This window comes from Mobula birostris, chromosome 2 (genome assembly GCF_030028105.1).
Source record: "Mobula birostris isolate sMobBir1 chromosome 2, sMobBir1.hap1, whole genome shotgun sequence".
Taxonomy (NCBI): Eukaryota; Metazoa; Chordata; class Chondrichthyes; order Myliobatiformes; family Myliobatidae; genus Mobula; species Mobula birostris.
Genome location: NC_092371.1, coordinates 183181989 through 183195452, shown reverse-complemented (window position 1 = coordinate 183195452; position 13464 = coordinate 183181989). Strand labels below are relative to the sequence as shown.

General features: G+C 40.0%; 1 protein-coding gene across 1 annotated transcript in view; it reads left to right on the top strand.

The window, feature by feature from the left end:
- The window catches only part of LOC140209840 (myelin transcription factor 1-like protein), a 354336-nt gene that overhangs the window by 240773 nt on the left and 100099 nt on the right, over nucleotides 1–13464 (top strand). Inside the window, exon 12 of the mRNA XM_072278399.1 lies at nucleotides 841–1094. Coding sequence (XP_072134500.1) covers nucleotides 841–1094 — 254 coding nt within the window. The remainder of the gene's footprint in view (nucleotides 1–840; nucleotides 1095–13464) is intronic.

The following is a 13464-nucleotide window of genomic DNA, read 5'->3' as shown; positions in this document are numbered from 1 at the left end:
ACTTCTGACTTGACCTTAGGTGGGAGACTAGGCTAGGAAACTTAGGGTTTTACCCGCAGTTTTGCATTCAATGCTCAACAGCCACAAATTCTAAGTCATTCTCACCTTCCATAACACACATAATTCATGTTGATGCATTTTTAGGAGGCACAAGACCCTACAAGTGCTGGCATCTGCAACAACACAAAAACTGCTGGAGGAACTCAACAGATCTGGCTGAATCGATGGAGTGAAATGGGATGAGGGGTCCAAATGAAGAATGTTAACCTGAAAAGTCAACCATCCATTGCTCTCTATAGACGCTACCTGACCTGTTGAGTTCCTCCAGCATTTTGTGTATTAAGTTAGTAAATTAAGGCAATCCAATCATCAATACTTCTATCATAATTCAGCCAGAAACATATATTTAACATGCACATTATAACATTATTAAAATGTCTGCAGAGAGGAAAATATTTGGAATTAGATGCACATAGTAAAATATAAAATATGAAAGAGAATTTGCCATAATACTGTTTCTTGCTGCATTTTAATCTCACTGTGTTTTGATATAATGCCTGGAAACATTTACCAAATTTCTCTAATAGTTTTATCTGGTATCTTCCACTCTCCACTGGTTTACAGGTATTCTTCGTTTAAAACAGAAGTTTGAAAACCCTCAGTAAGAGACTGGAGTAAGGATTTGTAGGTGAACATGTAATGTATTCCTACACTAGAGTCCCAGAATGTTTTTAAGGGCCTAATTTATGTTGAAAAGAAACAATGCAAAATCTTGTTGTTGACATTTAGTTAATGGAATAATTAGTGGTCATGTGTTCCTTTTATTTCTTGTTGTTACAGCAAAGCGATTTTGTAAGAACTCCAGTTCAGCCAGCAGCACGACGAGCAGCTATGCACCCAGCAGCAGCAGCAGCAGCAGTGTCAGCTGTGGCGGAGGCAGCAGTGCCAGCAGCACCTCGAGCAAGAGCAGCTTCGATTACACGCATGATATGGAGGCAGCGCATATGGCAGCCACAGCTATTCTGAACTTGTCCACCAGGTGTCGAGAGATGCCTCAGAACCTCTCAACCAAGCCTCAGGATCTATGTGCCAGGGTAAGTGATGTCCTTCCCAAAGGTATTCTCCAGTGTTGTTAGCAACCCATGGCTCCACCATTCACAAAGCTGTGTGTGTGTGTGTGTGTGTGTGTGTGTGTGTGTGTGTGTGTGTGTGTGTGCGTGCGCACGCACATATACAGGCCTAAGCACAAAGTAAACCCAGATGATGCATCAGCAAGGGAGAGGAGGCTGAGTACACGGCTACGGTAGGAAACTTTGTCACATGGTGTGAGCAGAATTATCTGCAGCTTAATGTGAAAAAGACTAAGGAGCTGGTGGTAGACCTGAGGAGAGCTAAGGTACCGGTGACCCCTGTTTCCATCCAGGGGGTCAGTGTGGACATGGTGGAGGATTACAAATACCTGGGGATACGAATTGACAATAATCTGGACTGGTCAAAGAACACCGAGGCTGTCTACAAGAAGGGTCAGAGCCGTCTCTATTTCCTGAGGAGACTGAGGTCCTTTAACATCTGCCGGACGATGCTGAGGTTGTTCTACGAGTCTGTGGTGGCCAGTGCGATCATGTTTGCTGTTGTGTGCTGGGGCAGCAGGCTGAGGGTAGCAGACACCAACAGAATCAACAAACTCATTCGTAAGGCCAGTGATGTTGTAGGGATGGAACTGGACTCTCTCACGGTGGTGTCTGAAAAGAAGATGCTGTCTAAGTTGCATGCCATCTTGGTCAATGTCTCCCATCCACTACATAATGTACTGGGTGGGCACAGGAGTACATTCAGCCAGAGACTCATTCCACTGAGATGCAGCACAGAGCGTCATAGGAAGTCATTCCTGCCTGTGGCAATCAAACTTTACAACTCCTCCCTTGGAGGGTCAGACACCCTGAGCCAATAGGCTGGTCCTGGACTTATTTCATAACTTACTGGCATAATTTACATATTACTATTTAACTATTTATGGTTCTATTACTATTTATTATTTATGGTGCAACTGTAACAAAAACCATTTTCCCCCGGGATCAATAAAGTATGACTACGACTATGACTATGACATTGAAGAACATCGAATGGCCTCAGTTTAGAGGCTGCCTTAGTGGAAGGATTATAATCGATCTTTATACTAGGAACCTGGGTTTCTAGCAAGGATTTTAATTTAGAAAGTATTGAACGAAAATAGTTTTCATTCTGATTCACTTTTGACAAACCCCTTGAGTTAATGAGTGGAGCAAGGAAAAACTGCAGTTCGAGATGTATTTACAGTGCCTACAGAAAGTATTCACACCCCCTTGGAAGTTTTCATGTTTTATTGTTTTACAACATTGAGTCACAGTGGATTTAATTTGGCTTTTTCACCTTCTCCTGTTATTTGGCACAGGAATTTTTGATTCCTAATGTAGAATAAAAATTTGCTTCTCAATTTTCATCCTGATTGGATTGCATTCTCCTCCTCTTGACACCCGTCACAGTGAAGATACTTTTCTCTGATTCTCCAGTACCTTACAACTACAAGTAGTGTTTATATGGAATCTTCTTATAGTACGTGGGTGTTATTGTAAGGCTGCCACTTATTGCCCACCAATAATTGTCCTGTGGAACCTAGTACTGTGATGCTTTTTGAAAGGTTGTAGTCTGAAGGATAATGGTATTGGGTAGGAAGTTCCAGGATTTTAACCCAGTCTGACCTCAGTAGTTGGGATGACGTTGGAGTCGATTATTTAGGATGAAGTCTCAGGGTTCTAGGAGGCACATGATAAAATAGGTCGTAGTCAGCATGGTTTCCTCAAGGGAAAATCTTGCCTGACAAATCTGCTAGAATTCTTTGAAGAAATAACAAAAAGATAGACAAAGGAGAACCGGTTGATATTGTGTACTTGGATTTTCAGGAGTTCTTTGACAAGGTGACACACATGTGGCTGCTTAGCAAGCTACGAGCCCATGGTATTAGAGGAAAAGTTCTAGCATGGATAAAGTAGTGGCTGATTGGCAGGGTGCAAAGAGTGGCAGTAAAGGGGGCTTCTTCTGGTTTGCTGCTGGTGACTAGTGGTGTTTCACAGGGATCTGTGTTGGGTTGATTCTTTTTACGTTATATGCCAATGATTTGGATGATAGAATGGGTGGCTTTATTGCAATGGTTGCAGATGATGTGAAGATAGGTGGAGGGTCAGGTAGTTTTGAGGAAGTAGTGAGGATACAGCAGGACAGACAAATTAGGAGAATGGGCAAAGAAATGGTGGATGGAATGGTTTTGGGTAGTGTGTCGTTATGCATTTTGGTAGAAAGGGTTGACTAGTTTCTAAATGGAGAGAAAATACAAAAAAACTGTGACACAAAAGGACTTGGGTATCTTTGTATCTTTGTAACCCTAATGGTTAGTTTGCAGGTTGAATCTGTGGTAAAGATGGCAAATGCAATGTTAGCATTCAATTCAAGAAGACTAGAATATAACAGCAAGGATGTAATGTTGAGGATTTATAAAGCACTGATAAGGCCTCACTTTAAGTACTGTGTCCAGTTTTGGGCCCTTTATCTTAGAAAGGATTTGCTGATGAGTTCAAAGGAGGTTCACAAAAATGATTCCAGGATTGAAGAGCTTGTCAAATGAAGAGCGTTTGATGGCTCTGAACCTGCATTCCCTAGAATTCAGAAGAATGAGGGGTGACCTCATTGAAACATATCAAATGGTGAAAGTCCTTGATAGAGTGAATGTGGAGAGGATGTTTCTATGTTGGGAGGGCCTAAGACCGAGGACACAGCCTCAGAATAGAGGGGCATCCTTTTAGAAAGGAGATGAGGAGGAATTTCTTTAGTCAGAGACTGGTGAATCTGTGGAATTCTTTGCCACAGGCAGCTGTGGAGGTCAAGTCTTTATGTATATTTAAGGCAGAGCTTGATAGATTCTTGATTGGTCAGGGCATGAATGGACATGGGGAGAAGGCAAAATATTGGAGCTTAGAGGAGAATTGAATTAGCCATGATGAAATGGCGGAGCAGGCTTGATGGGCCAAATGGCCTAATTCTGCTCCTGTATCTTATTTTCTTATGGTCTTATATTGATGAAGGAACAGCAATATGTATTACCAAGTCAAGACTGTTGCGACTTAAAATGTAAGCTACAGATGGTGATATTCCTATGAATCTGCTGAATATGCCTTTCTTTATCATAGAGCTTTCAAATTTGAGGGGTACCTTTCAAGTAATCTTGTCAAGATACAAGTTGATTTCATGGATGAGACACATCAATTATGTGAAAGTAAATAAAGAAAATGAATGTTCATGTTGGAGGGAGGGTCATCATTCAAGGGAGCAGTCTTAACTTGGACAGTATTGAAATTTTTCAGTCTTGTTGGGCCTGCACTTACAGTATCCAGTCTGAAGCAAAGCATTCTGTCACACCCTAACTTGTGTGCTGGAAATGGTGAATCATTTGCTACAGAATAGCCAATTTGTGATCTGTTCCTGTAACTACAGTTTATATGAAGATCAGTTAAGATACTTGCGTTGACCCCCACAATATTGATGGTAGGAATTAAGATGTTGTTGAATATCAAAGAAATACTGTTAGATTCTCTCTTGTGAAAATGTTTATTGTCCGTCAGTTTTGTGTAATGAATGTTACTTGCTACTGAACAGTTGATGCTGTGTGAAAGTATAGATTGCTTATTTTTTTGAGGAGTTATGAATGGAAAATAGACAATAGACAACGGGTGCAGGAGTAGGCCATTCAGCCCTTTGAGCCAGCACCACCATTCACTGTGATCATGGCTGATCATCCACAATCAGTACCCTTTTCCTGCCTTCTCCCCATATCCCTTCACTCCGCTATCTTTAAGAGCTCTAATTCTTTTTTGAAAGAATCCAGAGAAATGGCCTCCACTGCCTTCTGAGGCAGAGCATTCCACAGATCCACAACCCTCTGTGTGAAAAAGTTTTTCCTTAACTCCGTTCTAAATTGTCTACCCCTTATTCTTAAACTATGGCCTCTGGTTCTGGACTCCCCCAACATCGGGAACATGTTTCCTGCCTCTAACTTGTCCAATCCCCTAATAATCTTATATGTTTCAATCAGATCCCCTCTCATCCTTCTAAATTCCAGTGTATACCACCCCAGTTGCTCCAATCTATCAATATATGACAGTCCCGCCATCCCGGGAATTAACCTCGTGAACCTACACTGCACTCCCTCAATAGCTAGAATGTCCTTCCTGGAACTGAGCATTGTCCAATCATCAGTGAAGATTATGGTGGAAGCAAGGTCAAAGGTGATGCCGCTGCAGATATCTGAACTTAGCAGACTGTCCAGATGAAATTCTCCAACAATGTTTCCAGGATGAGAATATTAACCCGCAATTGCCACATCTGATTTCCTTTGTGTAAGATCTGACACACCCTCTTGAGAGCAGTCTCCCTGATTTCCTTAATTATCAATTTTATTAGGACAACTTCATACCAAATTCTGTTCTTATATCAAAGGTAGTCACTCTATCCTAGGGTTGAAATTTCATGCCCTTGCATGGACCAAAGTGGCATTGAGGGTTGGGCCTAAGAAGTTACAGCAGTGCCAAAATAAGTGATGGATGAGATTGGCAAGTGAGTACAAACAAGTCGAGTAGTGTACTGCTCCTTTTTCCACTTTATGGCAATTTATTCAATGTTAATGACCCCATCATTCACCTGTTCGATGACTGATGGATTTGCCTTCTTTTCTGGATATTTCACACATGATCAACCTTTCAGTTTGCCAAGAAAATAAAAGTATTTGACGATGGTTGTAGTCAACAAAACATAATATCCCATCCTTTGAACATCAGCCCACCCAAAAGATAACTTTTGTACTTAACTAAGTTTCAAGTAGTCTGTTTACTTGGATTCTACCTCTCCTTGCTTCCTTGTGTGCCCAGTTTCTCGGAATTTGGATGTACTCCCTTTTTATTGTCCAGGGTCTAGAACAGATTATTTCATACAGAAGACTCCCACTGCCATCGCTCTGATCTGAACTGTTTATTTCACATTGGATCTCCTTCATTCCAGCTGTGTACTTACTGTCCTTCCTAACGCCAGATGTGTCACTTGCAAACATGCATACAGAGTTTTCCAATCCAAGCCATTAGTGAACAGAGTAAAAATCTGAGGCATCTGAACTTAAGAGCACCATGTCACAATGGTGTAATAAAACCAGAGTACCCTGATCCTGGATTTACTCAATAAATCAGGCAGCATCTCTGGATAAAAAAGGACATTTTAAGTTAATACTTAGAGATATAATAAATATTAGAGCGCAGAGAAATATAGATACGATATTTGGAGTAGTCATATAAAAATATGGTGAAAATCAGGAAAGATGATGAAAATAGTAATAGTACAAGGGTAAAAGTAAGTAATAGAACAGAAAGGAAACAACAGACGTATAAATGAGAGAAGCAGCATTGTTTTCCAAAATTGTTGAATTCATTGTTGAATGAAAGGTGAACAAGTGTCACTTGAATTTGTGTTGAACTTGACTGGGACATCTTGGAGGCAAGGATCAAGACAGAAATGTGCCAGAAGGATGAGGAATAGAAATGACAGAAAGTTCAGAGTTACACTTGTGGAATAACTGGAGATGTTCTGCAAAGTAGTTACGCAGTCTGAATTTATGGCAGAGGGGGCCACATTTAAAGCAGAGAATGCTAAATTTGAAGAAATACAAGTAAGTTACTGTTTCACCTTGGGAAAGATGTTAAATCCCTGGATAATGTGAAGGGAGGAGGCAAAAGTGTAAAGGAAATTGATGTAGGAAGGAATTGGGCTTTGCGAATGATTGGGGAATAAACTAGTATATCATGAAGAAATGATCCCTTTGGAATGCTGAAAGAAAATGGAGGGAAGATGTGTCTTGTTCAGGGACAATGCTGAAGGTGTTCTAAGTTCAGCAATAATTTGTTGAAATCAGAGCATGAAAACTGAAAACAGGAGAAGGTTCTAGTAAGAAGCAGAAAGGGTAGAAATAGAAATCCAGGACCTGCAACAGGCATGTTTGAGGGCTATGTTTAACATAATGGATGGTAATCTTTGCATCAAGGTGTCAGTTGAAATCAATTATATTGCAATAAATATTAATTGATAGCTTATGACCATAAGATATAGAAGCATCATTAGGCCATTCAGTCCATCGTGTCTGCTCCACCATTCCATCATGGCTGGTTTATTATCCCTCTCAACCCCATTCTCCTGCCTTCTCCCAGTCATCTTTGCTTCCCTGACTAATCAAGAACCGATCAATCTCTGCTTTAAACATATTCAATGACTTGGTCTCCACAACAATCTCTGGCAATCAGTTCCACAGTTTCACTACCGTTTGTCTAAAGAAATTCCTCCTCATCTCTGGTCTAAATGGATGTCACTCCATTCTGAGGCTGTGCCCTCTAGTCCTAGATTCACCCACTATAGTAAGCATTCTCTCCAGACCCACTTTATCAAGGCCTTTCAATATTCAATAGGTTTCAAAGAGACCCCCCTCCTCTCTTGTAAATTCCGGCAAGTACAGGCAGGGCCATAAAATGCTCCTCATGCATTAACTTTTCTTTTATGGAATCATTCTCATGAACCTACTCAGGACATTCTTCAATGTCAGCACATCTTTTTTTTGATGAGTGGCCCAAAAATGCTCACCATACTCCAAGTGTGGTCTGACCAATGCCTTATAAACCACAGCATTACATCTTTACTCTTATATTCTAGTTCTTTCAAAATGATTGCTGACATTGCATTTTCTTTCCCTACCACAAACTTAACCTGCAAGTTAACCTTTAGGGAATTCTACACAAGGACCCCCAAGTACATTTGCACCTCTGATTTTTGAATCTTCTTCCCATTTAGAAAATAGTCTATACTTTTACCACCTCTACTGCAGTGCATGACCATACACTTCTCTACACTATATTCCATCTGCTGCTTCTTTCCCATACTCCCAAACTGACTAGGTAGACTCTCTGCTTCCTCAACACTACCTGCCCCTTCATCTCATCTGCAAACTTGGCCACATGGTTATCAATTCTGTCATCCAAATCATTGAAATATAATGAGAATAGAAGCGGTTCCAACCGTGACCCCTGAGGAACACCACTAGTCAACAGTAGCCAACCAGCAAAGGTTCCATTTATTCCCATTCTTTGCCTTCTGCCAGTCAGCAAATCTTCTATCCATACTAGTACCTTTCCAGTAATACTATGGGCTTTTATCCTGTTAAACAGCCTCATGTGTGGGACTTTTCAAAGGCCTTATGAAAATCCAAGTAACCAACATCCGCTGACTCACTTTTGTCTATCCTACTTGTTATTTCCTCAAAGAACTCCAACAGATTCGTCAGGCAAGATTTCCCCTCAAGGAAACTATGCTGACGTGCGATCTATTTCTCAAGTGCTCCTAAGTACTACAAAACCACATCCTTAATAATGGGCTCCAACATCTTCAGGACCAGTGAAGACAAGCTAACTGACCTATAATTTCCTTTCTTCTGCCTCTCTCACATTTTAAAGAGTGGAGTAACATTTGTAATCTTCCGTTCCTCTGGAACCATTCCAGAAGCTAGTGATTCTTGAAATATCATTACTAATATCTCCACAATCTCTTCAGCTTCCTCTTTCAGATAGCCCTGGGATATAGCCAATCTGGTTCAGTCGACAAATCTACCTTCAGACCTTTTAGCTTCCTAAGCACCTTCTCCTTAGTAATTGCAACTACACTCACTTCTGCTGCCTGATACTCTTGAATTTCTGTCATACTGCTAGAGTCTTTCACATTGAAGACTTATGCAAAATAATTGTTAAGTTCATCTGCCATTTCTTTATCCTCCATTAGTACCTCTCCAGCATCATTCTTCAACAGTCCAATATCCACTCTCAACTCTTTTTTACTCTTTATATATCTGAAAAATCTTTTGCTATCATCTTTTATATTATTGACTGGATGACATTCATATCTAATGTTTTCTCTCTTTATTACTTTTTTAGTTGCCTTCTGTTGGGTTTTAAAAGTTTTTCAATCCTCTAACTTCCCACAATTTTTTTGCTGTATTATATGCCCTCCCTTTTTCTTTTATACTGTCTTTGACTTCCTTTGTCAGCCACAGTCTTTAGAAAAATTCTTCATCTTTGGGATGTATCTACCCTGTGCCTTCCAAAACTCCAGCCATTGCTGTTCTGCCATTATCCTGCTAATGCCCCCTTGCCATCAGCTTTGGTCAGCTCCTTTCTCATGCCTCTGTAATTTCCTCTACTGCACTATAATATTGATACATCTGACATATTGATACAACTTCTTCTCAAACTGCATGGTGAATTCTATCATATTATGATCACTGTCTCCTAAGGGTTCCTTTGCCTTAAACTCCCTAATCAAATCTGGTTTACTACACAACACCCAATCCAGTATTGCCTTTCCACTAGTTAGCTTAACTACAAGCTGCTCTAAAAAGCCATCTCATAGGCATTCTAGAAATTCACTCTCTTGGGATCTAGCACCAGCCTAATTTTCCCAATTAACCTGCATATTAAAATCCCCCATGACTATTGTAACATTGCCCTTCTTATATGCCTTGCCGATCTCCCATTGTAATTTATATCCCACATCCTGGCTATTATTTGGAGATCTGTATATAATTCCCATCAGCGTCATTTTACCCTTGCATTTTCTTAACTCTACCCACAAGGACTCTATAGCTTCTAATCCTATGTTACTTCATTCTAAGGATTTGATTTCATATTTTGCCAACACAGCCACCATATCCCTCAGCCTACCTGCCTGTTCTTTTGATACAATGTGTATCCTTGAATGTTAAGCTCATTATTATGATGTTCCTTCCGCCACGATTCATTGATGCTGAGAACGTCATACCTGTCAATCTCTAACTGCCGCAACACTATCATCAACCTTCAGTACTCTACTCATCATTCTTTTCGATTTTGCTTCCATGTTACATTTCAACTCATCTCACAAACTGCAATTTTGCCCATTCATCTGCCTGTCCTTCCTCACGGTCTCACTACACACTGCATCTACTTGTATACTGCCCCATCCTCATTCCAATCACTCCAGTTCCCATCCCCCTGCCAAATTAGTTTAAACTCTCCCCCAGCTACTCTTGCAAACCTGCCTACAAGGTCTTGGTCCCCATTGGGTGCAGGTGTAACTCACCCTTCTTATATAGCTCATACCTTTCTCAGAAGAGATCCCAATGATCCAGAAATCCGAAACCCTTATCTGAAGTAATAAAGCAAAGGGAAGTGCAAACGAAGGGGTGGAAATTAGGAAAAATGTTGGTATATTATTTTGTTTGCAATAAATTTGGAATATAGTAACAAAGAGGTTGGAAAGAGGATCTGAGTAGCTAGGTACATTGAATATTCCATATTTCCAATAAAGATGCAAACCAAGCTAAGACCTGGTTTAATTAATATGCCAGCTCTTATTGTTGAGGAAAGAATTGGAACAAAAATGTAATGTTGATGACTGTGATGTCAACTTTAGCCAGAAATGGATGATGATGGGTGGAGGTTGGTCCAAGAGAGAAGTGGAAGCTCCTCAGTCCAATATGTGGTGACTGGGGGACAGAGCAGGGCAATGCAAATATATGTTGGAAAGGACGAATGGGCGAGGTGAAACAGAGTTGAGATCAGAAGGAGTAAATTCTGTGGGGCAATGCATCTATGTGTATGGGTGCTCAGAATCTTGGGAAGAAGATGTAGGATATACTGAGAGTCCTTCTGCCTTCTAAAACCGCTAGTTTCCATTCAATTTCTCAACAAGAGCAAGTAGCCACAGCAATATCTACACTAACTGAGGAGACTGAGAGATGCAAGTCTCACTTTTCCTATTCTAGCCATTTTCAAGAGTGCACTATCTGCCTGCATCATTATGTGATACAGAAACTGTATGGCATCGGACCACAAGACCCTACAGAGGATAGTAAAGACTGCCAAAAGAATCACCGGTGTCACTGTTTCTGAGTTGTATACAAATGGCTCGAAGCATCATTGAGTTGTATACAAACGGCTCGAAGCATCGTCGAGTTGTATACAAACGGCTCGAAGCATCATTGAGTTGTATACAAACGGCTCGAAGCATTGTTGAGGATCCCCACCACCCATCCCACAATCTCTTTGGCCCACTGCCGTCAAGGAGGCGGTACAGCAGCATCAAGACTAGGACTACATCGCCCCCCAAGTTGTAAGACTAATGAATAAATACCCTGCTACCACCGAGATCTCGTCACTAGGACAGCAAGCTTTTTACTGTCTATTGTGCTATTTACTGTTCAGCTGTGCTGCACACTACATGCATTTTACATATATTTTATTAACTTATTTGTGGTAATATTTTGTTTCCTATGCACTGTGTGATATATGTATTGCGAGTGCACTGTGATCCAGAGGAATGTTGTTTTGTTTCATTGTACATATGTACTGTACAGTTAGATGACAATAAACTTGAACTTGAACAATTTCAAGAAGGATATATTTAATTCTACTTGCACTTATTGTTGCTAATAATTATGTTTTGTGAAACTTTTTTGATGCTTTCTATGAGGAGAATTAAAATGAAAGTGGTTAGTAAAGGCCAGCTACTTGGATTCAAATTTCCCAAAACCATTCAATGTCATTAAGCAGTGACATCAATTTGTGTAGTACTTTCAACACAACAGAAAAATTTCTGTAAAATTATTTTTTTAAAAAGTTAATATTGGCACCAAATTCTTTGAGGATACGATTTAAAGCTTGTGTGGTGTATAAGAGTGTCTTACAGAAGAGATGGAATGATAAAAGGAATTTGCAAATAACATGAACAAGAGAAAATCTGCAGATGCTGGAAATCCAAGCAACACACACAAAATGCTGGAGGAACTCAACAGGCCAGACAGCATCTATGGAAAGGAATAAAGTTGACTTTTCAGGCCGAGACCCTTCGTCAGAACTGAATGAAGGGTCTCAGCCCGAAACGTCGACTGTATTCTTTTCCATAGATGCTGCCTGGCCTGCTGAGTTCCTTCAGCATTTTGCCTGCAAATAACATGCTCAGTATATGGACTTTGGCAAATCAATAATAATGGACTGATAAGATTTAGGAATATGCCATATTTCAAAATTAAGATATTTTACACAATGGGCTGATATTACATAGATAATAAGGGTAAAATAATGGAGGGATTTGAAAACAACGATGAAAATTTTAAAATCACTATTTGTTGAACACGAAACTGTATACTGTAAGTCAGAAAATACACTTAATAAGGAGATGGGGCTTGGAGCAATGTAAGATACAGCTATGCGTTTTTGATGAACTCAGTTTGATGGAGGCGGAATGAATTAGGCCAGGTAGGAGTGCATTGGGGAAGTCATGTTTAGAGGTAACAAAAACATGTTTCTTTCAACAAAGGATGAACTTAGTCAGGGCAGGAGTCACATGACATTAAGCAGATGAAAATAAGTTATCTTAGAGATGGCACAGATATGAATTTCAGTGCTAGCTCAAATTCAATTATGACAAGAAGTTGTGAACAGTCTGTTTCAGTTTCTGAAAGGTGCTGAAGAGAAGAATAGAGTCATTAGTGGGGGGAAGGAGTTTGTGACTGGGACCAAAACCTAATGTAACATTCATGGATGAGCTATCTTCATATAGATTGAGCAAATCATATCAGCAAATTTAATCTTCAAGCTGAGGGTGTGAAATCCTTTCAGGATGGTTTCTTAGACCAGTATATCCTGGATACACCAGGAACAGACAATTTTAAATTCAGTCATATGTAGTAAGGTAAGATAAAGAAGTGATCTACTTCTAAGTAAGGGATGCTATGGGGAAGAGTAATCGTGATAAAATTTTATTTTGACTTTGAGGATTAAAAACATGCTTCTAATAGTAAAATCTTAAACATAAGACCCAATGAAGGCAATAACATTCGGAGAGAGAAGTAATTAAGTGACAGTCAGTTGGGACATAGATCAAAAAAGCTGATGAGCATGAAGAGACATTTCAGGAAGTATATCATAATCGTAACGAAAGATGCATACCATTCAATAAGAGATCATTTGAACATAAGACAATAAGAGTATTAGACATTCAGCCATCGAATCTGCTCCACCATTCCATCATAGCTATTTTATTATCTCTCTCAACCCCATTTTCCTGCCTTCTCCCTATAAACCTTTGAGACGCTTACTAATCAGAACCTATCAACCACTTTAAATATACCCAATGACCCACAAACTTATCACCCTCTGGTTAAAGAAATTCCTCCTCCTCTCTGTTATAAAGGAACATCCTTGTATTCCGAGACTGTGCCCTTTGGTCCTAAACTCCCCTGCTATAGGAAACATTGTCCACTCTATCAAAGCCTTCCAATATTTAATAGGATTCAATAAGAACCCTCCCCATTCA